Raw genomic sequence first — 27,299 nt, 5'->3', positions numbered from 1 at the left:
AAAGTCCTGTGACCTGACGCATTAAAGTGATGTCCTGAAAGAGGCAAACACCTCTGACTGTGAGCACAGCACCGGCGGTTCAAACCGAAAAAAAAATCATTACTTTATTGACCTCATTCAATTCTTGTGTCCTTTTTGTAAATTCAATTTTTGCCCTGTTTTACGATTGGCTTGTCAGTCATCTGTAAGGACCTTTGGACTGCAATAATCTATTAAATATACAAATTCATTCTGATTAACTGTAATTTGAAATGAGATAACCTCGAAAGTCTGTCTTGTAAAGAGGACAAGTGCCAGACGCTAAATAAAAATAACATTTTCCTCCTTTTTGTATGCAAATGTATCTCATTAAGAATAATTAATTCATCAATTACCGTATAATAAGTCTTTAAACTTCATAAAAATTTTAAACCGTAATGTTGATCTGGGATTTACACGTTCTCGTTCAAAACATGAGGTTATTACAGTAAGTAAAACTAGATGCGAATAAAATAAATAAATAAATCGAGTAAAAAGCTTCAGTTTTAATATTTGTTAATTTGGTTAAATTTATTCTCAGAACTTACCTGATGAGGCTTTGGCGGACATGTTCATTACATTGTTTCAGTATAATACCTTTCCAGATTTTCCTGAATCTTAACCCTGACACATTCTCTCCATACATTAACAGGAATTCAATAAAGGAAACAACTAATACTGAAACTAATAAACCGAAGTAAAAATATTTTTTACGTACTAAAAACTAAACTGAAACTAAAAAATTATAAAACGTCAAAAACTAGTTACTTTCCACTCTGGAAAGGAACTGAAACTAAACTGAGTAAAAAATAAATACATTTCAAAAAGTCAAAATGAAAGAAAAATAAAAACTGATTAAGGATCCTGACTTTTGTCATTAAACTGTGTGAACCGGAAGGGCAGCTCCCCCTGCGTGATTAATTATACTCTTTATTTCACTCATCTTGATGAACTGAAGGTAAACACATGTAAACTCTCCCGGGATCTGCGCTGCGGTGGGAAACCCCTCCGCGGGGTTAAAGGTACGGCGACTTGCGTCAGCTGATGCGTCGCGTAAACGAGTGAGCAGAACGGAGCGGATGGGGGCGCTGGAGGAGGCTGGTCCTCTCTCGGAGCTCCTGCTTGCAACTCTGAGCGGCTTCCTGCTCTCTCTCCCGACAAACGGCTCATTCTCATCGCTGATCACGTGCTTCGCTCTCCGGATCGGCTGCAGGAAGTTGGACTTGCTGCGTTTTTTCCCTCCTCGCTCGTCTTGACAGCCTTGTTTTCTCCCCCCCCTTTCTCCTGTTTTCCCTCTGGCTTCCATCTCTCTCTTCAGCCGGCCGTGAGAGAGAGACAAGAGCCGACAAGCTGGCTCCGTGAAGCCGCAGGAGCTGGCGGTGATCACCCCCCCTCCTTCTCACCCCGGACACAGAGAGCAGGTCATGGAGGCTCTGGCGGAGGAGAAGGGGCTCTGGGCGTCGGACGACTCGCAGCCCCTGCCTACTTTGAGCCCGGCCGTGCCACCCTACGTCACTTTGGGCCTGACGGTGGTCTACACCGTCTTTTACTCTCTCCTCTTCATCTTCATCTACATCCAGCTCTGGCTGGTCCTGCGGTACCGACACAAGCGCTTCAGCTACCAGACCGTGTTCCTGTTTCTGTGCCTGCTGTGGTCGGCGCTGCGCACCGTGCTTTTCTCCTTCTACTTCAAGAACTTTGTCACGGCCAACACTCTGGGACCCTTTCCCTTCTGGCTGCTCTATTGCTTCCCCGTTTGCCTGCAGTTCTTCACGCTCTGCCTCATGAACCTGTACTTTGCGCAGGTGAGTTGCTCAGATGTTATTTTTCTTTTTCGTGTGCCAGCACAGTGTTTGATTAATGAGGGAAGTCTATGTCTGGGCTAAAAAAAATTGTGTCACACCCCAGCTGGTTTATAAACCAGTTAGTCCAACATCCAACTTGCAGTGTGATAATGAACTAGCAAACAAACTAAATGTGGGGCAAAGAGTAGATTTGAGTGGGATAATGTGGAAATGCTGAGAGCTGCTTTAAAACACTGATGTATGTGATTGTTCTGTGTATTCTACTGTCATGGATGGGAGGACGGGGAGAAAGGTGGACCACCTGGTCACTCTAGGTATAGCCTCCAGCCAGTCAAGGCAGATCGCTGCCCCTCTGTGAGCCTGATTCTGTTGGAGGTTTCTTCCTGTTAAAAGGGAGTTCTTCATTCCCACTGTCACCAGGTGCTTGCTCACAGAAGGTCATCTGATTGTTGGGGTTGTCATAGTACTATTGTTGGGACTTTACCTTCCACTCTAAAGCACCTTGAGGAGACTGTTGTTGTGATTTGGTGCTATATAAATAAAATTCATTTGCATTGAACAAGTTGGCCAGTTTAAACACATTTTGATAATATGGTAAATGACCTGTATTTGTATAGCGCTTTACTAGTCCCTAAGGACCCCAAAGCGCTTTACACATCCAGTCATCCACCCATCACACACAGGTGATGGCAAGCTACATTGTAGCCTCAGCCACCCTGGGGCGCACTGACAGAGGCGAGGCTGCCGGACACTGGCGCCACCGGTCCCTCTGACCACCCCTTTCAACGGGTGAAATGTCTTGCCCAAGGACACAACGACCGAGACTGTCCAAGCTGGGCCTCGAACCGGCAACCTTCCGATTACAAGGCGAACTCCCAACTCTTGAGCCACAATTGCCCCCTATGGACCTAATATAGGTCCATAAACCTCATGTCATAATTTTCTTATGCCCACCCACTATGGCTAGATGGATGGCTCTATTTATTTTTTAATTTTTCAGGATTTTGAATTTTAGAGAGGCATTGTCAGGATACAGGCCATGACCCCGGGCTTGACATGCCACTGTAACGGTGATTCATATAGGAAGTAAGTCGTCCACTGAATATTACCTGTTGCTCTCAGTGCAACAGACTCCCATTCACATCAGGTGCAAAAGTGGGATGCAGTGAATCATTCCTTCAACTGCTTACATAATCCAGATACAAAATAATAGCTCCTCTGGCCTCTGCCTGAAGCCTATTTTTAGCGTAAATCCTATTGCGCTTGATGTGAGTCACAGTTGCGAACGAGAAGCGAGGCTCAAAGCTTCTGAGGCCCTGCGCTGTGTGACCATTGCATATCCGAAGTTCAGCTCTAAATCGTTTTACAGCCTGGAGGTTCCTGTTTAATCAGAGTGTCTTGTGCGTTTCGGAGAGCAAGAACAGAGAAGTGAAAGCAGTCTGACACAAGGCCATTGCTCATTTGAATGAAACTGTTTGTTTCCTTTTCACAGGTTATTTTTAAGGCAAAGTCCAAATATGCACCGGAGCTTTTGAAGTACAGGTAAGACCAGCTGGTGGACTTAAATAAAATAAAGAGTCTTATTCTTTTTAATAGTAATTTTTGGGGTTAATAAATCTTTGCCTGTTTTTGTTTCCTCACCACCAGGCTGCCACTGTATCTCACCTTCCTGTTCATCAGCCTGGTGTTTTTAGTTGTCAATCTGGTGTGCGCCCTGCTGGTGAGGATGTCCTCTGCAGAAGCCCACACCATCGTGCTGGTGAGGGTCGCGATCAACGACACGCTCTTCGTCCTGTGCGCCATCTCGCTGGCCTTGTGTCTTTACAAGATCGCCAAGATGTCGCTGGCCAACATTTACCTGGAGTCCAAGGTGAGATGTCCTGCAACTCAAAGTCAGGCAGGATTGGTGCGGTGTAGACTTCCTGAACACTGCCACTTACGACTGATTTAACAGCCGGTGCGTCACTAGCATCAAAAGGTATTGTGCACCCTTGTATGAAGAGTCACTTCTGCACATAATTTGTGCTTGCCACGTAGAGATAGTTCCCTAGCAACTGGGCGTCGTTCTTGTGCGTGACAAATTGTGCTGCGGTGCATACGAAAGCTTAAGGTTCGATACGGTGTGGACATGCTTCTTGTGTTCCAATCACACCTTAATTAAAGATACAGAAATTTCTCCTGTGCATGAAGGAGGTCTGTTTTCCAAGTTTTGAGCATGCTGATGCAAAAAACCCAGCAGCACAGTTTCATGAAACTTAGTGGAGTGGTGAGGCGTGGAAAGGGGAAGCACATAATATTTTTAGTGACGATCTAGAGCACTTTCTTTAAGCCATTTCTTGACGTCTCACCAGTTTGTCTTATTTTCAGCCTAACGTGAATTCACGAGTCATTCTATTTTGTTTTGGTTTTTTTAAACTGAAGGGGACATCAGTGTGCCAGGTGACGATTATAGGAGCCATCGTCATCCTTCTGTACGCATCCAGGGCCTGCTACAATCTGGTGGTGTTGGCACTCTCAAACAAGAGTATTAACTCCTTTGACTATGACTGGTACAACGTTTCAGACCAGGTGAATCACTGGGGGAGGGGGTCACGATGGTTCATGTTAAGTTTGAGTGCATTTGTCCGAAAATGTCATTTGGTTTCCTGTCTAACTGGATAAACTGGATAAGAGGAATGATTGCTCTCTATAGTAAATCGATACCTCACAAAGAGACTGTAGGAAGTGTGGAAACAAGGGGAAGCAGCTATGCTAGCTCAGACCGGCCCATCTAAAGCTTACTTTTTTGTTTCTTTGCTCTGCTGCAAATATGTAACAAAAAGTGGGTTTTAGTGCAAGTTCTAGAGAAATCAGTCTGTTTTCCAGCTCCTTTAAATATTTTATCTCTTATCTCTTAAAAGCCAATTAGCTGTGTTTTGACTGTTCAGACTAGCTGGTCAGAATTTAGCAAGACTTGCATGTGTCCCCTTTTTGCTCTCATGTTATTCTAAAATGCATGCGTCAATTTTTTTCTTTCAGGCAGACCTACAGTCGACTCTGGGCGACACCGGCTACATCGTCTTCGGAGTGATCTTGTTCGTGTGGGAGCTGCTCCCCACATCTCTTGTCGTTTTCTTCTTCAGAGTTCGACAGCCTAAACTGGACAGGGTGAGCCAGCAGTTACCTTAAACCAGTCAGGAACCCTCCTTGAGATCACAGGTTTATAAGGAGGACAGTTACCTTTGAGTGTTTGCGCTGATGCCTTCTGTTTGTCTTGTACCGCAGAGCGGCACTGGGCTTCCTGGTCACATCTTCTCCTCTAGGGCCTATTTCTTTGACAACCCGCGGCGTTACGACAGTGACGATGACCTAGCGTGGAGCATAATGCCCCAAAACATCCAAGCCAGGTAAGCGTGCCACAACCTGTTCCCTGGAAACTGCTGCACAGGAAAAAAATGTTCATGAGATGCTTCAAGTGTTTTGATTTTTGACTTTCTAGTCTCGCCGCCGACAGTTATGAGTGGGGGAGCCAAAGCGGCGGCATCGGCGCCTACATCGGCGATGACAGTTGCAACTTCACTCCTCCAGAGGAGCTCAGCCACTACTGACAGAAGGCCATGATGACTTCCTCGGACCTGTGGCTTTGTTTTTGTTTTTTTAAATTGTAAAGTTTTGCACACTGACTGACCGACCAAGGCACACTGGGATCAAAGTGCCCTTCAGACTACAAACATCCAATTTTCTATTTTGTCTAAAGAACTAATAGACTTTTGTTGCCAGTATGTATACAGACCCAGTAAAGGGACGTGATTTTGCACACACTTTGTACAAAGCCTGATCTGCTTGTAAAGGTTTATATTGAATATTACTTAATATATATCCTGATCTCTGTAATATGTCCTGTATTTCTGTTTTATGTAACATCTATGAACAAGTTTCATTTTTTCCATACAGATTTGTTTCTATAGAGAAGATATTCATTTAGTTCATATTAAAAAACAAAAAAGAAAAATAATGTACAAATGAAGTTTAGTTTTAATATCACACCAGAATAGTTTCTATGTGGATCACGTACAGCTTTGGCAGCTACAGATTCTCATCTTTTTGTACAAAAAATGTGCAGAGACTGTGTGGAGACTTCTGTAGCACCTGGAGTCATCTATGACATTAACACATGAGGAGTATGTCTTTTCCTTTTAGGAATCTAGTAATTCTCAGTACATAAATGTCAGTGCCTTGAGCTAGATAAGCACAAGAAACTAACGGTAAAGATACTTAACTTCAACAGTCTTGCTAGAAAGCAGAAAGAGATGGCTTTCCTCTCCAGCTTCTATTAATGAAACACTCAAAGGAGAACTCACAAGGGTTTGTGGTCACTTAGGAACAGAAAATCAAAAAAACAAGATTAGGTACTGATGACTAAACTCTCTTTAGAGAGTGATCCATTTTCTTTGAACACCTGACAACGAGGACTTGTCCTCTCTGCTATTGGAAGCGTGGAGGGTCATCTTCAAAGATCTGAAGCCTTCTCCAAAGACTAAAGAGTGAATAGAAACTGTGTCTGGCAGGTGATTTAAAAGAACCTCAACATTGTGTCAAATTGTCCTACAGTAAATGAGATTTCAGCGCAGCATCTGCAGATGACTAGAAAAAACTGGATAGCTGAGATAACCACATTGATGAAAACCAAATAGAGCTTGCTAGAAGAATAACCTCATTTCCCCCATGACAAGATGATGGCGCAGATGTTACAGTTTGTGGTTGCTTCACTGCCTCTGAAATTTGGCAGCGTGCAGTTGTGGGTTTCACAATGGAAAAAAAGCCAGTTACTACTATTCAAATCTAATCTATCTGTACTTAATGCGATGGAGCATTTTAATTTCTGTCCTTTTAAACTGCAACTCCAATATCACAAATTTTAGCTGTGTCACCTTTACTCATGGCAAATCTTCAAACCCTACATAACACAAATAGGTTTAGGTGAACCCATGACGACTGTTACATAATGATCATGCTCCGTGACTAATAACAGCTTCTGCAGCCCTGACACATTTTCCCATTGAGCTGTGATGAAAAGGAGAGCACTTCTGAGCACAGACACGTCAGCTCTTCTCTAGAACGTAACTGCGTAAAATAACTAAAAACCAAAAAGAGCACAAAGACAGCATATCAATTGTTGAAACTGAGAAATTTTTATTTTTATTTCCAAAAATAGATGCTCATTTCAATTTGAAGCCAGCAACGCATCTACGGACAAAAAACTTCCAAACAAACAAACAAACAAACAAAAAAAGATGCAGTACAGCAAGTTTCCTGCAGGGAGCAGCACAGATCTTTGTACTGTATATGGTGCAACCAGGACTGCACATAAAAACAGAGTCCTTGTCAAGGATACTGTCTAAGCATGTGTCTTGCAAACTTGATGTTGAGTCCGATAATTCATGTTAAGCCTGAATAATGTGAGGAAAAACTGCATAAGACTGTTTGACATCGGAAGATGACGATTTGCAATAAAACCAAATCTGAAAAGTGCTTTTAGCAACACAGTTCATGCCTTTTTTAAAAAAAGTTTTTTTTTGGGGGGGGGGGGGGGCGCTTGCACCTTGCTTAGAGAGTTCAAATACTGCTTAGTCCAGACATACTGGATTAAAACAAATTAGACACGCTTTAAAAATATTTGCTCATGCAGCGTGTGGAAGGTTGGTATGCGTAAATAAACTGACTCAGAAATCACGTTTCAGGTAGCCTTAAGATGCATTTCTGCGCATATTCACATTGCAACGCTGAAAATACAAATGATCAGTCAGCGCGAGTTCATGTATCCTCCATTAGCATCTACTGCGCTGCAGAAGAACTTAAACTAAGACGTTCTGACGGGAATCTGAATTTTAGATCATTTCTGAAATGACTGCAAACATAAGCACATACAGTAGCTTATTATAACAGCTGATTCATTGTGAAAAGCATAACACATGACAAATTTGCAGAACACTGTACCTTTAAAAAATAAACAGCAAAAAAAAGAAAAAAAAGATGAAGACTTGCTCTGAGCTTAATACCTGTTCAAAGCAAATGGCTGAAAATGTCAGTTGTAACATAAGCTTCCTTCACCAGAGGTGAAAGAAAATAGAGCAAAAACAACATACTATCCCTTTCAGTACAATGTTATGACATTCAAGTTCCGCTGGGTCGCAGAGGTTGGCTGAAAATGAACAGAAATCACCAGATTTTTGTCTGTTTTTTTCTCTCTCCATAAGCACAGATCTTCCACCCACTCATACTAAAGTCTGCTGTATGGCAGTTAAAACACACACTCGCACGCTCACTATAGGCCACATTCTTAGGACAGAGCACTTAATGGCTGTTTGCAGGGGAACTGTGCATCCCACTAGCTGGGATCTGACGATTTGTTGAGATCAACTTTTACTCCTTTATCCCCCGCACCTGCACGCAAGGGAAACAAACACACAAGAGATGACGTAAGACATCACAAAGGGGTTGATACCCAGAAGCAAAGACTGTGCAGTTGATACGCTAAATCCTACCTGTTAAGTACTTTTCTTTAGCTCTGGCTCGCTCGTCTGCGTCAAAATACCACACAGTGATGGCATACCTGTGAAGATGGAACGGGAGCAGTGAGCCTCCCGTAAAAGAGAACGAGACTGTCTGAGCATGTGCAGCGGACACACTTAGACACTGACCTTGTGGCGTAAGCGGGCTGAACCTCGTGAGGGTTCCGTCTGTCCGACCAGAACAAAAGCAGACGGTCAAATTTTGGCTCTATGTCGGCAAACTGGGCCTTTCCCTCTGGGAAGATTCGAAGAAGGCCTCCATGTTCCTGGAAGAGCAGAACACGAATAAACAACCCCATTATGTATACAAATCAGGACAAAGCAATAGCAGGAAGGTAAAGCGAGACCGTAGGAAGCAAACATATGTGAAGCTTCTGCAGTGATCACATCTCTGGACTTAATCTTCATCGCTGACAGGTAACTATTCAGAGACAGGAGGCCCCCACAATAAACACATGTACTACTCATAAAACAGACACTTAAAAGCTTCTTAAGTTATCAACGTGGAACGATAGTGTCGAAGGAAAAGGGCTGTCCAACTCCAAGGGCAAGGAGGAAAGCTCAGGATAGGAAGCAGCAGCGGGGGACGGCTTTCCTGTGGAGGGATAGGAAGAATAACCCACAGGAAAACTGCTGTGGCTGGATAAAGGAGCTGGGGAGTGAAAAAGCAGATTGCTGCAAGCGTGCCGCTTAAACTCTCACACAGCTGATATGATAGCCCTCTCTTCACACGCAAACTGGCACAGTATAAAGGCTCACACCCTAATGTAATGCTATTCCCATGTACAGTGAATGAGGGGGAATGCCAATGGTGTGACCAAACTAAATAAAGCACAATAGCGACAAAGAAGATGAGAGAAATGGTTTTCCCCTGCAATTTGAGTCAACGAGCTCAGGGACCACTCATTTTAACAGCAGTTTAACTCCATGTATGTGATTTTAATTTAATTCTATCTATACAGCGCCAAACCACAGCAACAGTTGCTTCAACGCACTTTATATTCTAAGGTAAAGACCCTACAATAATGGAGAGAAAACCACAACAATCCGTCAACGTCCATGACACCCTAATTGGCGAAAGTGGGAAGGAAAATCTCCAGTTTAACAGGAAGTACTTTCAGAACCAGGCTCAGGGAGGGGCAGCCACCTGGCCTGACCATTATTATGCAGGCCTGCAGATGAGGTTGTATGGATTAACCCAACCAGGATTACCCTTTGCCTAAAGGGCACGACCTCCTGACCCACATGGAGCTGAACTGAACATGCTGAATGCAGCAAATGCTAGCATGGCTATAGACTCTTAGGCTATCCTCAAATACAGAATCAGGGTTGGAGTCCATCCTGTAGTTCAGCCAGTCAGTAAAGTCATGTAAGTAGAAAAAAAGCCCAAGACATGATTGGAATTAATATTCAATAGTTAGCTGTGCTCTGGATCACCAGTGCAACTCTTTATTATTGATTACAGCTAATTACATCAACAGATTGCCACAAACTATTGTCCTTATGCTCAATAGTTCAGATCTGGCGTTTGGAATTATTTTGGTTTTCATGTGACGTATGACCCTGAAGGTAAGCGCGTCATGGACTAAAGTAAAACAGTATGTTGGATGTGCCACGCAATGCTCAATTACATGGGTGGGAACTAGTATGTTAACGCAGTTAGCTCATTAATGTGTTGGCCGTCTAGCCCCACGCACGGAGATTTGCCGTGTTGTGGCGTTAACGTCATTTCAACGAGATTAACGTTGACAGCACTAGTGGGAACACAACGAATATGACTACACGGTTACACCGACATCATCCTAGTGCAAAGACAAGTGGAAGCAGACAAAAACAACAAGCATGCATGCTACAAACTTTACCCGAGTCATTTAGACAGCCGTTAGCACATGATTCTCCTTATGGGGACCTGATATGTTTAATATTGTGGCGAGCTCAGACAAGGTGGAGACGGAGGTGTCGTTTGGTCTTGCTTCCCGTGAGCTAGCCAAGGAGCACAGCCGTTTATTGACATCTGCAGAAAAACACTGCCGCTAGCTAACTGCTCAGCGCGACAACCGCACAGCAACAACAACAACAACACACAGAGCGCCCTCTGACCCCGGAAGGACACACCGTCGCAGCGAGAGGGCGTCACCCGTCACTATGGCAACATAAACAAAACATAACTGTACAAACAGAACCCCGAACAGCCCTGACCCGCTACATAGTCCCCACCTAAGGGGTCAGTCGTCCCCGACGACCCCATTACCCCACACAAAGTCCTGCAAATGTCCGGGTGCCTTCTTTTGGCGCACCGGTCGGTCACGACCGGCGGGGGAAAGTCACTCGGGTCAGAACATGGAGTGCCACCATCATCCCACTTCTGACACCAATGTGGCGAGCTCAGACAACGAGGAGACGGAGGTGTCGTTTGGTCTTGCTTCCCGTGAGCTAGCCAGGGAGCACAGCCGTTTATTGACATCTGCAGAAGAACACTGCCGCTAGATAACTGCTCAGCGCGGCAACCGCACAGCAACAACACCACCACACGGGGCGCCCTCTGACCCCGGAAGGACACACCGTCGCAGCGAGAGGGCGTCACCCGTCACTATGGCAACATAAACAAAATATAACTGTACAAACAGAACCCCGAACAGCCCTGACCCGCTACAATCCGGTTGTTCAGTGATGACGCGACGAATCCTACTTCCGGGTCTAAAGTAGTCTGCGTTTAATATGGCTTTTGTGTTGTTAACATGTTTAATGTTATGTATTTTCTTCTATTTGATCTCAAAAAGCTCCTAAAACAGTCAGTGATCCCTGTTGACCTCCCTCGGCTTTTATTACCACTAATCGTTTATTTAAGCTCAGTTTTTAAAACCGTAGGATGTAACTACAGCCCAGCCCATGCAGCAGTATATGAATGACTAACCTGGTATTATGGATGGATTATCTCAGTTGTTCTCCTGGCTGAAGTTTGGTCCTTTTACAGCATCCTGCCATGCGATTACATTTGTTCCTGACCACCGAGAACACTCACGTTAACTTTTATCGAGTGGAAAAAAAGTTAGCTTGTTTATAGGGCTTTGGAGCGTGATGTCACGGGGGTGGGCGTGGAAAGGATTTTGGCCCGATCCGCCATTTTGGGGGTCTAGCGCAAGTGAAAAGGGAGCACGCACAACAGCCACGGTTCGTATTTGCTGTGTGGTCGGCTGCAATGTTCGATCGCACGACCGGCAAGAGAATAAGGTTGAAAATGGTTTATCTTTTCATTCTTTCCCAACCCGGAAGCAGCTCGTGTATCGATGTTAGCAAACGAAGGCGTCCAGCCTGGATAGCAGCTGTGAGACGAGCTGACGTGCAGTTCTCTTCCATCTCCAAATATCTGTTGGTGCTCCAGACATTTTCATTCCGGTAAGTTCTAAATATGTTCATATCACTCTTTATAGCCTATTAGTTTCATTTTCGATGCGCTCTGAGGTCATAGCAAATTGGAACAAACATCCTACTGAGTGATTTTGCAGAACTACCTTCTATTTATAGAGTTGCTAATTATTTGGCATTATTGCAGCAAACCAGCCTATGAAATGGATGAAACATCGTGACTGAGTTCCAGCGCTACACAAGGGACCTGCTTCAAACATACCACCATGCCAATCAAATTACTTCTTCCATGTGAGGGTGAAGAGGTGACCCTCCTGGATAAGATGGTGAAGGTTTGCTGCGTTTAGTGAACAGTGTGGTAGTAAAACCAGGGAAAAATGAAACCTGCTCCTGTTAAATATTCTTAAGTCTTGTGCTGTTATTTTTTCAAAAGATACAGTAAATAAAGTAACGTTAGTAGTGGGTGATATCATGTAAACACTCATGATTTGGTGTAAACATTTTGTCATTTGTAAACTGTAAATGATATGGATTTTACACTGTTACTGATGTGATGCTCTATAAAGTGGTTTTAATAAAAAAAAAGGCAAAATTATTTTGTTTCTTTATTCAACTTTTGAACAGTGGGACTCAGTCAGTACATATTCAGTAAATGCAAATTATTTACACAGCAGTGCACTACAGGCATAAATCTAGACCCCTAGATAAAACATTATGGGTCATTCCCACAACCCACAGCTTTACCGTGTTCCAGCAAAGTATCCAATAGCAGTGACAACTCCTCCACAGTAGCAGGTGGGATTTCTTTTTTGAGGACGGCTCCTTTTACCTGTCACTACAGATGGTCTGTTTATGTTTTGATCAAGAGCCTTTTTTTGGGCAGCTGAAGGGGAGAAGTCTATCTTATGGCCAACCTCAGGCTGTATCTTGGTCACATTACCCAGCAAAACCCAGTATGCAGGTTCATCTGTAACAGTCCTTGTGCCACGGATCAACACTGTTTCGTCTACTTTAGACAGAAGAGCAGCGACGTGGGTGCAGGTCTCTGCGACTCCGGCCTTACAGCTGCAGTGGGCGACTTCAACCTTCCCTGTGATGCTCACAGTGACCCATGGCTGCAATGCTGGTTCATTCAGTCTTTGAGAGAGCAGCACCTGAAACACACACAGACAAAGTTCATTTAAAGACAAGAACTATGAGCCAAGGCCGACGTAAATGTGTTTTATCTACTTTATCATAAATGTAACAAAGTGTTTAGAAAGTTAGCACATACATGTAATTATGCATTTCTTTATGTGTCCATCTATAGAACGCTGCAGGTTATAGTGTAAATCTGTCTGTTCTCTGTCAGAAACCTGCCTGCAGAAAATGAACCTAAAGCATGTAATGCAAGGATGTCATCACTTTAGAGATGGAGAAAGCATAAAGTGACAATTATGAATCACTTAATATGATAAGGAGATTCTGCAGGTCATTAATCAATGTATAAAATTAAAATAAAATGTATTTTTAGTGACACAGGATACAAATATGGAAGCAAGATGTGTAATTAGGAATATTTATAATAAACATTAATAAATCATTGCAATTTCTTTAACCATAAAGAATAACAATCCTTCAGGACAATGTCACATCAATGCACTGAACTCACTATGTTATCCCTCTAACAGCCTCCACATGTTCTCACTGTAATTTCCCCTCATGAATGAATTTATGCTGCACTAATGTGAATGTTTGCAGGGAAATCAAACGCATTTCACACGCAGTACTCGAGCTGACTTACCTTTGTTTGAATGACGACTTTTACGCGCTGATTCCACAGATAAGGTATGAAATATGTCAGGCTACGTCAATAGCGGTTGGTCTTCAGGGTTTCTACTCCACGGCCGTATTTCATACGGGCCCACATTTCCAATGCACGCTATTTTCTGCAAGTACCGCTGCTTCGCCTCTGGACGCAATCGGTCTCTATACAGTCCATTCTCGTTTGAGCTGCTTTTAAGCATCTTGTAATCATTGTTCCAACACAGTGTGTTTGATTTGATTCGTAGACCCCGAAAATGGTGCCGCGCTCCCACAATGCATTGCGGCGTGACGTCAACTCCAAAGCCCTATATTATGCTAGCATAGCTGTGTCGCTAGCGGTCACGTAGCACATCATTATATACCAGCTAGCCCAACTTCAGTAACCCTACAAACGTCACTGCTGTTTAGTTTTCTGTCTTCATTTATGCTGGAAGTGATAACAGAGCTGTACGTTTGAATTTGTTTCCAAAACCCCGCAGTCAGGACATGCTATATTGTATTTAGATAGAAGCTAGCGAGCTAACTCCCTGCTAACTTCTAACTCAGTTAAATGTCATAAATTCCGTTTTCATGGATGCCTGGATGTTAAACTCAATTGTTACACCTGGTAGAGCAGAACGCTGATCATTTTACTAAAGATGAAAGACTTTAGACAGTTTTTCAACTCTCAGTAATGCCACAGTGATCGTTTGATATATGGACTTGCAGCGGGGTTTAGACCCAGACACGGCTAGTGACGTCAGACTGAACAACCGGATATGCTGCTGAGAATATAGCCCAGAAGAAGCGTATAGTATAGCTTTTATTTTGGAAAGAGCCATTTCTCTGTAATAAACTCTCTTTTCCAAAGATGAGTGATTCCTCAATCAGATACAGGGCTCGCAAAATCGCTAGCCCGACGTCCCGGGGCTAGCGATCTTTCCAGTCGGGCTATTGTAGGAAGTAAAAATATATGTCAATGCTTTTGCATTCTTTCAGAAATGTAGCTGGGTAATTATGTCATTGGCATCGATGAGCCACTGTCAATGTGACATATTGAAATCGCGTTTGAATTTGCGCTTGTTTTTTGCTTTCACTTTGCAATCGCGCGAACTGTGTATAGAGAGCGACAGCACTGATTGGTGAGTGATGATAATTTGTGCACCAATTCCTCTGACATCGTCTTATCAATCGTTAGCTTACTATGCAAACATGACAAGTGAAATCTCCCGCAGCAAGCTTAAACATATGAGAGGTTGATCGCGCAGGGAATCGCTGACCGTTATGTGTATGTGTCAGGGTGAAGATTATGGGTGAAAGTTATGACAAATCAGACTATAAGGCAAAAAGAAAGTGCAGCTTTATGGTTTCATGGACAAAAGAATTTCTGTGGCTGCAATATGACGAGCTAAATAACCAGGGCTGCACATAAGTGGTCCGCAGGTGCGCATCCGCTGTAAAAAAACAACAAAAACAAAAACAAAAAAAAACGGGCACAAGATAAGAAGTTGCAACGCGTGTTTGCATACATAAGATTTTCTGGAGGAGGACAGACATTTGTTTAGAACTCTTAAAGATGTCGAAGAAGCTCCTTTAAGCAATTACTGTGATGTTCCTCCACCTCCAAACAAATGTCAGAAGGAGTCCGAACCACAAAAGAAGCACGTATTCTCGGAAAAGTGGTTGCAGGAGGTGAGCTGGCTTCAAACAAATGATGAACGCACAGAGATGTGGTGCGGAATGTGCCGTGAAAATCCCACTCTAGCGGACAAAAACAGTGCTTTTTATATGGACGCAAACGCGCGTTGCAACTTCTTATCTGGTGCGCGTCTTTTATTTTGACAGCGAATGCCGACATGCGGACCACTTATGTGCACCCGTGTAAATAACATAATGTTCTGCCGGGTGTGTTGTTGGTTTTCTCTCGATTTCTGAGTCGACAAGCGCCTTTGTTACTGGGACCAGTCATTTTAAGAAAGGCCCCCATTAGAACCCATGAGAAATGCAAGAAACGCATTATTGCTCAGTCTGCAATATCTTTCCCAGAACAAACACCAATTGCAAATAACATACTAAAAATAAACCTGAAAAATCTGTTTAGAACAGCGTACTATGTTGCAAAGAGTGAACTACCACTGGCAAAATGTAGCAGTCTTTGCAAACTTCAAAAAGCAAATGGCCTAGATCTTGGTTCCACTTGTCTCTTACCCGTGACTTCAGCGGAAATTTCAAATTCAGGATCTGACACAGATGGATTCATGTCCTACACAGTTCTTACAAGTTCATAGAAATTTCTGTTCAATTAGAACCAAGTATTTGAGTTGATGATTGCAATTTTTATACAATGTTGTAATTTGTTTTTCAACAATTTTTTGATTAATGTTTTGTTTCCTTTACAATATTAAACTTTAATGTATAATATTGTAAAGGAAACAAAACAGGAAACAAAACATCAATCAAAAAATTGCTCTCTTTTTTATTCGGGCTACTTAAATTTATTTTGGGCAACCAAAAACTGAAGAGTCCCTGCCCAAAGGGCTACCAGGGATTTTGAAATTTTGAGAGCCCTGAGATATATTTATTTTTTTAATTACTTTTGTTTCAGCAACATTAAATTTAAAAACTGTACTTTTGAGTTAAAATATATATTTATAATTTTAATAAATGACAAATTAAAAAAGGTATGAACATTTTTTTGTATCGAAAAAATATCGAACCGTGACACCAAAGTATCGAACCATATATAACGCCATGGCCAAGTGGCCGGCATAGTGTACAGGAACATCTGTGCCGAGTATAACCTGGAAGTCCCGAGGTCAAAATGGGAGATGCCCTCAAGGGTGGTGGAGAATGACCGAGCTAAGATCCTGTGGGACTTCCAGATACAGACGGACAAAATGGTGGTGGCTAACCAACCGGACATAGTGGTGGTAGACAAACAGAAGAAGACGGCCGTAGTGATCGATGTAGCGGTTCCGAATGACAGCAACATCAGGAAGAAGGAACACGAGAAGCTGGAGAAATACCAAGGGCTCAGAGAAGAGCTCGAGAGGATGTGGAGGGTGAAGGTAACGGTGGTCCCCGTGGTAATCGGAGCACTAGGTGCGGTGACTCCCAAGCTAGGCGAGTGGCTCCAGCAGATCCCGGGAACAACATCGGAGATCTCTGTCCAGAAGAGTGCAGTCCTGGGAACAGCTAAGATACTGCGCAGGACCCTCAAGCTCCCAGGCCTCTGGTAGAGGACCCGAGCTTGAAGGATAAACCGCCCGCAGGGGCGTGCTGGGTGGTACTTTTGTTTCAGCAACATTAAATTTAAAAACTGTACTTTTGAGTTAAAATATATATTTATAATTTTAATAAATGACAAATTAAAAAACCATGAACATTTTTTTGTATCGAAAAAATATCGAACCATAACACTAAAGTATCGAACCGAACCGTGAATTTTGTGTATTGTTGCAACCCTAATAAATATATTATAAATACACACACACACACACACACACACACACACACACACACACACACACACACACACACACACACACACACACACACACACGCAGCTTGAGTCACACACTGGGGTGGACTGTACAGATTGCTTTAACAGACGGCTGAGCTTTAAATTATTTCAAAGTCAGCAATCACATTACCAGAATTTTCTCAGTATTAATAGTCTGTTAACTTTCTTCATAAAAGGAAGCGTCCCATCAATGACAGAGTTATGAAATTACTAATACTGAGATTGCTGATGAAACACTTTTTTTTTTTTGAGTAGGTGCTGGAAACTGTGGTAGGGACGTGATGTTTTTACACCCTGTCCAAGTTAAACAAATAAAATCTCACCAAACCTGACAGCACCTTGCACTGATACCAGTATGAATGTTTATCATTTAAAATAACATTTACTGTAAATCAGGGCTCATAACTTTAGCTTTAGTATTGGTGATGGTGGCGGTGATTACTGCGACATGCTCACAGGAATGATAGGAGTGGCGACTACAAGCGTGGGTGTTAACGCACGCAGGACCGGTCCTCGCCACTCACCCACTGTAGGCTGGAGGAAGATAAAATCCCCTGGAACCCTGAGTAAAATAATTATACTAGAAAAAGCATGTATGGACACTTCATACTTCTTACTAATTTACAGCATATTAACTTTTAAAAAATAGCAGCTAGTCTTGCAAAATATAAATACTTCATACAGCTGCGATACAGCTGCATGGGAGGTGGGAGTTTTACTAATGTGGAAGAATTTCACCCAAAGTATCACAACATTGAAAAATATGCCTTTAGTAATGGCAGAATTGCATATTGCTCATTGCTGACTGGAAAAAAACCCAGCACTGTAGCCAGACTGACACCACCAATGATCACATGACTCTTCATATCTTTAAAAATAAAATGGTGACCATTTTGAACATCACATCTTTCTCACAGCTGTATCATTAAAGTCTGTCTAGGTCAGGATTTATCACAGAAACGGCAAATGCCACCAACAATCTTGTCACAATCTCAGACTACTGTACTCATCTCTATACTTGTCCTACTAGATAAACTGACACAGCACAGGTTTTTAACATAATAATTCAAGTTCCCCATGTTTTTATGTCTGAGATGATTCTTTCCTGTATGTAGCCATGGAGTTCCACAGGGTTCTGTGTTAGGGATAGATACTTTCTACCTTAAACGTGCTTCCTTAGGGAATGTTACAAAGAAACAGTGCATAAATCTCTATTTCCATGCAGATGAGACTCAAACACACAACCAGAACACACACATCAGTTGGTTAAACTACAAAAACATCTGAAGGCACAACGAATTCGATGACCTGTAATTTTCTTTTTCTAAAGCCAACTAAGTATATTGGCCAAAAACCTCAGGGAAACACAGTCTTAACATGTGTATTCGGTGATGTTACCTTGGCCTTTATTGCTACTACGAGAAATCTCGGGAGTCATTTTTGACAAGAATATATTCTTTGTCTCATACGTAACAGTCTCGACGACTGTGCAGCATTGTCAACAAAACGGAACATCCTGTCACAAGACAGTGAAAAAAAACTGTTGGTGCATTGTTACTTCCTAATTGAACTTTTATATTTTCATGTTTTTAGGATGTCTGCATGCCTCTCTCTCTGAAAAGCCTTTAATTCACCTTCCCATAAAAAAAACAAAAACAAAAACAAAAACACAGTACTGAGAGCAACCAGAACAAAAAGAACACATTTTCTCATAAAAGCTTCCCTTCATAAGCTCCCTTTAAATCGAGAAACGGTATTAAAACTCTTCTCAGTGCATACAAAGCTGCATCGCATTTTTAAGGCCTGGCATTTTCACATTATTCCAATAGAGTACACAATTGTCAGAGTGCAGACTTGTGGTTCAGAGAGTTTCCAAAAATAAAACTGGAGGCAGAACCTTTGGCCATCACGTTCCTCTACTGTGGAACCAGCCCAGCTCGTCTATATTTTAAAGATTAGGCCCCTTTACTTTCCATTTTAACAAATCTTACAACACATGAATTTAACCTTATTATTGTTCGTAAGGCTCCTTGTTTCTCAGTGATCATATTTTGTCGTTTTGCTTTCCTCTCAACTCACCTTGGCAGACACTAAAATGCTGAGGTTTCTGAAAGGCAGCTTTTCCTTTCCCTACAGTCGCAAAGTACTTTAGCTTGATGTTTAAAGTGACTCCAAAAGGAGGGAAAAATATATGGGTTGTAGGTTAAACCTTTAAGCATACTTTGCACTTCGTATATGCAGTAAAGCGGCTGAGTCATTTCCTTTCTCTTACATTTGCTTGCCTGTGTGGTAAATGAGTGTATAATATTAAATCAACATTTTATTTACTGCATTGCAGATAGATGGACATCTACATGTTAAAGTCTCAAAGTGATTTTATACAGAAGGCGTGGCGGCTGAAGAGACATAAATTTGGGGGGTAAATAACTGGAACAACTGAACCTGAACATTCCAAAGCCATGTCACTCTCTCATAGTGAGGCCCCGGTATCCAGGCAACCACATTCTATAAGCCTACTTATAGCCAATCAGAGGCCAGATTGTAATTATTCAAATGTCCAACAGGAATCTAGCACATGGCTTGCTGTAACAACTAAAGCATGCGCATAAAAAAAGCAGTACAACCTACCTCATGACTGATATACGCATTAACAGGAAAAGATTTACTATATAGATAAGAAAACAGGCAATTCTGCGGAGGAAGTGCTCAGAGAACAGATAATACAATGTAAATGGTGCAAGTCAGATTCAGGAGACTGCTGCTTTGAATAAGGTGTAGTGACATCTGATAAACTAAAAAAAAAAAAGAAGTACCTACTGTTATCACAAATCAAAGTAAATCATCCTGACCATCACAGAAACTGCATTAATGCAGATGAACAACAGCAACATGTTAAAACAACCAGGAATCCCTTTGAGGGTCTGAGGGTTGTATGTGGAGACCTGTGATGAATAAGGCAGCAGCTGAAAGCAGTACATAAGTGACCAGCAAAAGGGTCGATCACAGTATCAGTATTTGCAATTAAATGTAAAAGTACTGTTAACTCGGCTGTGTATTTTGTCTCCTCTCACATTCCACTCACCTCACTGCTCGCTCAGTGATAGATGTTTAGAAAGAAATCACAGCGAGAACACAGACTCATGCATGACCTGCCGCAAACTCGCATCTCAAAGCAGCACAGAGTTTCCTGTAATTATGTCATTTTCATATACAGGTCTGGAGGTCAACTATGTAAGGAAGTGTGGACGTCAGCCTCTTGTTTACTCATGTGACTTGTAATGCTAGCAGATATAGCCGCACATCCGGTATACCAGTCCTAATTTCATGCATAATATGATCTTTTCAAATATCGCTATATCGGTGAAGAGACAACGCTCAACACGGTTTTCCCCAGAGATTATACATAATATATTATATGCATTTTAGAGCATATTGGGAGGGGAACTGTATGATCTCTGCACCCTCTTTATAACAAAAAAACAAAACTATATTAGATTGACAAATAATAATTCACGATTATTTTATTAACAGGTGTTTTATATGACAATGGATTAACAATTAACACCACAATCATTTAAAAAGTAAGCCAAAATGTGGCAATACAGTGAACTGAAACTTTTACTATATGTACAAATTGGACACAGCTTCCAGTTCTGAACAAGTACAGCCAATGACAAGTGCCTTGCACAAAGACTTTCAGTTGTAGGAAAATGATTGCTTTGCTCTTCGACCTCAATAAACACTTTGTGAATGACTTTGAGGTCAGTCGCTAGTTTCAGGTCACAGTGACAGTAAGATGCAGTTCAATTAGTAACTTATGTTCCTCACTACAGTCAGAATGGAAGATAAAGCAGGGAATGCAGTGTCCCTTGATTTCACTGTCAGACCCGCCATTTATTCCTGACTGTTTGAAAAAGTAGTGAAAATGCTGTTTGAGGCTTCAACCCAGGACTTCACTATGCAACAGGTTATGGTATGGTGGATAGGACCATCTTTTATATACAGTCTATGTTGAAAACTGCCTCTAGAGCCCTTTTCAAATGTATATTTTTTTTAAAGATAGCCCAAGAGTAGATTTTTTTATTTTATTTAATCATTTAAAGAAAAAACCCTCTATGTTTATTTAGTTTTTATTATGACAGTAAAACGCTTTTTATTCTGCACAATCCTGACAGATAAACAACTTACTGTGAAAATATATAAAAGGCCTGCTTCTGTAAAAAGACTAAAAAACACTGCGATACAAATACAGGTCATACTGCCCCAGCACTGGTGTCATGTCACCGTCTCCTCAAAGAAACATGAAAGTGATCCACTTTACAGTTGCTGCCTTCTGTTATGGAAACTTGGAACCTGTCTAGAAGGTATGCTCCCCAACTGCTTATCTAAGGACAAATACGTCAAACTCTTGAAGCACATTGCAGTTAAATGCATATTGCCAAGAGGATCTACTTACACTTGCATGCACAACTTTAGGCTTTACTGAAACGTCTGGAAGGAAAAATGATCCAGTTAAATGAATAAAAAATGCCTTGTGATGGCAAAGGTCATAGAAGAACAGCTAGACTGGGTTGAACTGACAGAACGAGTAACTCAAATAACCACCCATTACATCACACATCTGTTACATCACACTGAACACGCAACACGTCAGCCTTAAAGCAGATGAGCTCCAGCAGCAGATTCAAAGAGGGGGTGTAATTGTGTGGGAGGCAGTTTCATGTCACACCCTTTTGTCCCCTTTAATACCAGCTGAGCTTCATTTAAATGTCATGACCTACCTGAATATTTTTTGACCATGCCCTTCACTCTGTGACCAGTGTACCCATCTCCTGATGTTGATGTCATATTGAGCTGGGCCATATCATACTATTCACGGTAATACCGGTATAATGGGCAACGATAAGAAAACGAAATATCACGATAGAATATGGGTAAAACGCACATGCGCAGTGCCTTTGTTTTCATACGCACATGGCGGAAAAAGCATGGCGACGACGCAGAATGAGAAGGACGAAAGCGGATCGTTGAATGAAACGGATGAACCAGAATTGGTTTGTAAAAATGCTGCAACTTCAGTGATGTGGAACTGGTTTAGCTTTCGTCCGTCAGACACACACCAAAGCACTATTTTTGGTAGAGCATGCTAGAGGGCCGTCGTTATTACCATGTTTTTTGGAAAATACGGCACACTTAAAACCAATCCTTTGATTTTTCTGAAAATCGACAGTACCCCTTATAATCCCATGGGCCTTATGTATGAATTCTGGTTGTGTTTACTGACCTTTATGTGGTACACGGCGTTAGCAAATCAGTCAAATGTTTTAGTACGACTTTGCTAAGCTACGAACCCGCACCGCTTGATGGATTGTCGGAGTATTACGGCTATTGTAGGCAGGAGCCTCGCGGAGTGATACGTACTGCGCTTCAACATAATATTATTATTATTATTATTGTGTGTGTATAACCTCTTTTTAAGTTTTGTGGATATTATACATGGTTATGCTGAGGATATGTTGGCCAATTTCCACTGGAAATGCCTTTTGGTTAAATTGTCAGCAAGGAATTTGCATTTGCACTGTTAAATTTTTATATAACTTTAATGCACATAAAAAACAGCTGCTTGTTTAAGTGAAAATACATTGATGGTTTTTTGTTTGCACTAATAAAGTTGTGGAGTTGAAAATAATTTGTCTAGTGTCAATTATATCGTCAGTTATATCGTTATCACAAATTTTCAAATGTATATCATGATAAATATTTTTGGTCATATCGCCCTGCTCTAATGTCATATATATTATATAATCTCAGACTGGTTTCTTGTAAGTAACACTGAATTCCCTGTCCCCAAATGGCCTCTACAGTCAGCAACTGAACAGAGCAGCTTTGATATGTGGTGGATGAGGAGGATCAAACCATGAAAGAGCTCTCCGCAAATCTGCAGTAAGTACATGACGTTATCTTGTTGATATGCACAAAAATCTCAAGACAACATTTCTAAGACCTTCAATGAAATAGGCAATTGTAAAGGTGAAAGGCAGTTCAACTTACTAGCAGGACATCTAAAAATAAAGTTAGGATAATACTGAATTCCTGTGGATATATTTTAAGTACTGTATGACACAAAGTTCAATTAATTTGACCACTATATGAAAATTCCTGTAATAAAACAACAACAACAAAGAAACGTGGAAGGTAGTATGGGGTGTTTTTCCTTCTCTGCATTTTAATGGGAAATATGAAAAAGGGAGAGTGGCCACACAGCATTTACCTACACGTAACCACTATCATGAACTCTGTACGGGTGTGGTGTATGGAATAAAGCAGGGTGGAGGGTGACAACAGTGCCACACACACACACACACCACAACTGCACTGACTGGTCAAATGCTTGTGGCAGGAAGTCAGAAGTTATGAAGACCTGACACACAAACACATGACAGATGACTTTGTTTTGATGATTATTTTACAAATAATTTCAAATAGAGCCCGACCAATACAGGAGTCATTGAAATTAAAACAAAAAATATAATGTAAAATAACTCAAAACGATGGGGTTGCTTTCTTAAAATCAACCTTCCAGTATTGCTCAAACTCGTTAAAGATCTGCGGCAGACCAATAACGGCCGGGTATCGGTAGGGCTCTAATTTCAAATCACTCTTGAATCAAATGGTGATAACAAGAAGGTTCTCCACACATCACTACCATACCTTGGCATTCCAATCTCTATTAAGGTAATATATGCATGTGACACACCGTCCATCGCCGTTAGGGTTATCCACATGGCGCACATATCCTGTCCCGTTTCCGGGGTAACATGCCACCATTGCCTGAAGAGAGGAACATGAAAAAAAACCCCTGATTAGTAAAAACAGATATGCAGTGACAACAGCAGAAATGTAGGCATTCAGTCTCTACAGCTCATCTGTCAAACAAAAGCTGTACTGCAAGGACAAGAAAGAAGGGAAGAACGGGAGCAAAGGAGCTCGAACTGCATTTGCTGGCTCGTGATGTGGAAGTAGCAGAAAGCCTCGCCGCAGTCTGACTGTAGCACTGCCTCACCTGCACCAGGACTGACACAAGGCACAAGCTGCCTAAAACACAGCTGCCTCGTTATAAACTTTAAACTGGCAAGGAAAATAAACCGGAGATATCATGCTGCAACTTCCCCTCGTCTCTTCCTGCTCTACTAAGACTTGCATGATCTGCTTGGGTGTTGGCAGTGAACCTCCACGAGCTCTTGTAAACTTCTCGGTGTAAACATCGAGGGAGCACGCCCGCTCCTTCGAATGCCCTTCAGGAATAAGACGCACACAAGCGGTGATTTGCACACCACCCCGAGGACTGTGATACAGAAAAATGTGTTTTCTTTAACAGTAGAGATTTCTCAGACATCTCAGAGCTTTTGCACTGGAAATTACAGCTGACACTTGAACACCAAACAGCGTGTGTTTTCTTTTCAGATGAGTGGTGAACGTGCACACAGGGTGGAATAAGCCCTCATGCTAAGCAGTGTCTAAGCAGCGATATGACAGACAAAGGCAAGTTCATCCACATTCTTTCAAGAACTTGCATCAACATAAACCATAGCAACATTATTATAAACACTCAGTGTAGACTAAACTTCTTCCTCGGGGTTTCTACCCTGTAAAATATTATAGAGCATCTATGCTAGCACATTTAGAAGTTAAAGCTACCCTTTCAACAAAGAAAAGACTGAAGGTGCTGGGATTCAAAATGAACATCCGGGAGTTGAACAGGTACATTTACTTCTGTACATGCACAAATTTCATGATTATTTCACTGCACCACAGAAAAATTGTAAATCTTTGCGTGCAAAGCCTTTTAACGCCATAGTGAGAGCATTAAAATAAAATGACATCAGACCCACGTCGGCATCTTCTTACTCTACATGTCTGATCACAGTTACTTGCGTCAGTCCACATTGTGTTCACATGTTTTGTGTGATGCAGGTTACCGCTGGAATGCACATTATCAGGGCCTTTAAAGCTGAAAAACAACAAAAAATCTGACATAAAGATGGGGGAGGTAGCTCTGGCTGCATGGATTTTATCTTTTTTTTTTTTTTTTAAATATAAATGGGGTGGGTTTAACAAGAACAGGTGCTGGGTTGGGGGATGGGGGGGGGGGGGGTACGAACTGACAAAGCGCTTCCTGTAAGTAAGTCGCAATCCAGTATGTTTTCTTTCTTTGTGTGAGTCTGTGTGTGGCAGAGAAAGAGGTAGAGGGGCACAGACAGAGAAAGCATAGGGGTGGGGCTGGAGAAGAAGACAAGAGTGAACTGAGTGAACTTTGACTCTTGGCCTCCCTCCAGAGGCTGCAGTATTTTAATGGTTGTGCTACGTGCAGATCGTGAGGAGGGCTGGCTGATCCTCGGCAATGTCACCCCTCCCACCCTCAACTGCTGGGCTTGCGCTGCAAGGCTGGAGATGGGTAAACAGCGGCTGCTAGGAGATGTGTGTGTGTGTGTGTGTGTGTGTGTGTGTGTGTGTAGGGGAAGCGTGTGTGTGTTTGTGCGTCTGCTGAGCCGAGGTGCAAGAGCCTAGGCGCTCTGCAAAACTCCCGACGCGGCATTTTAGCTTACAATTCCCTCAAATAGACAGCTGTAGAAACGTTCTAATGCTTCATCAGATCCAGGAAAGCTTGACATCAGCACATGCTATATAACAAATGCAAGAGCGGTTTGTGATTATTCTTGTTACAAAAAAAACATGACATGCATAACAGCTAAACCTATATGGATTGCTGGTCTATACAAAAACAAAAATCCTAAGAGAATAAGATGTTTTAGCTAAAACATTTACAAAAATGCAAAATCCAGACAGCCTCGGCGTGTTAGAATCTGTATTAAAATAATAACAACTATATAAATAATAATAATAATAATAATAATAATAATAGTTGGGAAGGGAAAAAAAAAATCATATTTCCCACAATAAAAAACATGTCCTACTAAACTCAGGTAGCCCATAATTCCATTCCCTTTGTCTAACAGAGTTACTGCTGATATAGTGGGGACAGGAGTAAATGTTTTCAAATGAAAGCTATTTTTAACACACTTGTTTCCTCACTCTCTTCACCCCTAACCTCTATACCTATTTGAGCTTCCCTTCCTTTAGCCACTTATTCTTCCGCATTCCTCCGCGGCCCTCATTAGGAGGCTGACCTTACTCTTGGTGTTGTTTGTTTACATTCCATAGGCATGGCTTCTGAAGCCGATGGGCATTCACAGGCAGAGAGCGAGAGGAGGTCACAGAAGAAAGCTCAGAGGCTGTCGCTGAGGCCACAGGAAAGGAAGGCTTCATTTCACAGATGGATATTAAAAGAGCATGAAAATAATTGACATTACAAACACGCACAACCTGCAACTAGTACCAAACCATGCACTTCCTTGATTGAAAAAACCAAAACAAAAAACAGCAGTCAATTAAATAAATGGGTCTTTGATAATGGCCGAGAACATAACAAATAAAGCCTGGTACTCAAACACTGCTGCTGCAGCACATGCTTTCAAATGTTGCATAATAAAAGCTAATAATTGAAGGGTTACTTATCTGGTACTTTTAGACTGGAAACTAGCATTATGAATTTTTCCAGACTAGTGTGTGTGTGTGTGTGTGTGTATATATATATATATATATATTAGGGGTGCAACAATACACAAAATTCACGGTTCGGTTCGATACTTTGGTGTCACAGTTCGACATTTTTTCGATACAAAAAAAAATGTTCATGCCTTTTTAATTTGTCATTTATTAAATTTTCACGGCACATTCCGCACCACATCTCTGTGCGTTCATCATTTGTTTGAAGCCAGCTCACCTCCTGCAACTACTTTTCCGAGAATACGTGCTTCTTTTGTGGTTTGGACTCCTTCTGACATTTGTTTGGAGGTGGAGGAACATCACAGTAATTGCTTAAAGGAGCTTGCTTCTTCGACATCTTTAAGAGTTCTAAACAAATGTCTGTCCTCCTCCTGAAAATCTTATGTACGCAAACAGGCGTTGCAACTTCTTATCTTGTGCCCGTTTTTTATTTTGACAGCGAATGCGCACCTGCGGACCACTTATGTGCAGCCCCGGATATACAGCTCGTCATACTGCAGCCACAGAAATTCGTTTGTCCATGAAACCATAAAGCTGCACTTTCTTTTTGCCTTATCGTCTGATTTGTCATAACTTTTCCGTTTTGTGGTAAGCTTTTCTTTGGCTGTCACTTCTTCACCCTGA

General features: G+C 41.9%; 2 protein-coding genes across 5 annotated transcripts in view; one reads left to right on the top strand and one right to left on the bottom strand.

The window, feature by feature from the left end:
- Window positions 1-599: 599 nt before the first annotated feature.
- gpr137ba (G protein-coupled receptor 137Ba) lies at window positions 600-6,143 on the top strand. 2 transcript variants are annotated; one of them, XM_080868388.1, is made up of 7 exons: window positions 600-1,823; window positions 3,316-3,365; window positions 3,471-3,693; window positions 4,245-4,391; window positions 4,842-4,970; window positions 5,088-5,209; window positions 5,317-6,143. In XM_080868388.1, exons 1-7 carry the CDS (start codon window positions 1,443-1,445, stop codon window positions 5,408-5,410), a joined length of 1,146 nt encoding a protein of 381 aa, XP_080724514.1. In that variant the 5' UTR covers window positions 600-1,442; the 3' UTR covers window positions 5,411-6,143. The 2 variants fall into 2 exon arrangements, with proteins under 2 accessions (XP_080724514.1, XP_080724513.1); XM_080868387.1 differs by having other exon boundaries at window positions 603-1,823; window positions 5,302-6,139.
- Window positions 6,144-7,389: 1,246 nt separating this feature from the next.
- The window catches only part of egln1a (egl-9 family hypoxia-inducible factor 1a), a 40,913-nt gene continuing 21,003 nt past the window's right edge, over window positions 7,390-27,299 (bottom strand). Inside the window, exons 2-5 of one of the 3 annotated variants that reach the window (XM_080868828.1) lie at window positions 23,760-23,879; window positions 8,504-8,640; window positions 8,348-8,415; window positions 7,390-8,246 (exon numbers count right to left, since the gene is read on the bottom strand). In XM_080868828.1, the coding sequence (XP_080724954.1) occupies window positions 8,191-8,246; window positions 8,348-8,415; window positions 8,504-8,640; window positions 23,760-23,879 (381 nt within the window). In that variant the 3' untranslated portion in view covers window positions 7,390-8,190. Of the gene's footprint in view, window positions 8,247-8,347; window positions 8,416-8,503; window positions 8,641-12,332; window positions 12,895-23,759; window positions 23,880-27,299 lie in introns of those variants that run through there. The other 2 variants (XM_080868829.1, XM_080868827.1) reach the window with 2 other exon arrangements.

The sequence above is a fragment of the Rhamphochromis sp. 'chilingali' genome (genome assembly GCF_963969265.1).
Source record: "Rhamphochromis sp. 'chilingali' genome assembly, chromosome: 20".
NCBI classification, from domain to species: Eukaryota; Metazoa; Chordata; class Actinopteri; order Cichliformes; family Cichlidae; genus Rhamphochromis; species Rhamphochromis sp. 'chilingali'.
Note: the sequence above shows the minus strand (reverse complement) of the source record. Positions and strands in the feature narration are given on the sequence as shown.

Bases quoted from the DNA above. Each gene is read 5' to 3' on its own strand.
- gpr137ba (XM_080868387.1), top strand. From the start codon at position 1,443: ATGGAGGCTCTGGCGGAGGAGAAGGGGCTCTGGGCGTCGGACGACTCG. The intron at 1,824-3,315 runs GTGAGTTGCTCA...TCCTTTTCACAG, and splicing joins TGAACCTGTACTTTGCGCAG to GTTATTTTTAAGGCAAAGTC. The intron at 4,971-5,087 runs GTGAGCCAGCAG...CTTGTACCGCAG, and splicing joins GACAGCCTAAACTGGACAGG to AGCGGCACTGGGCTTCCTGG.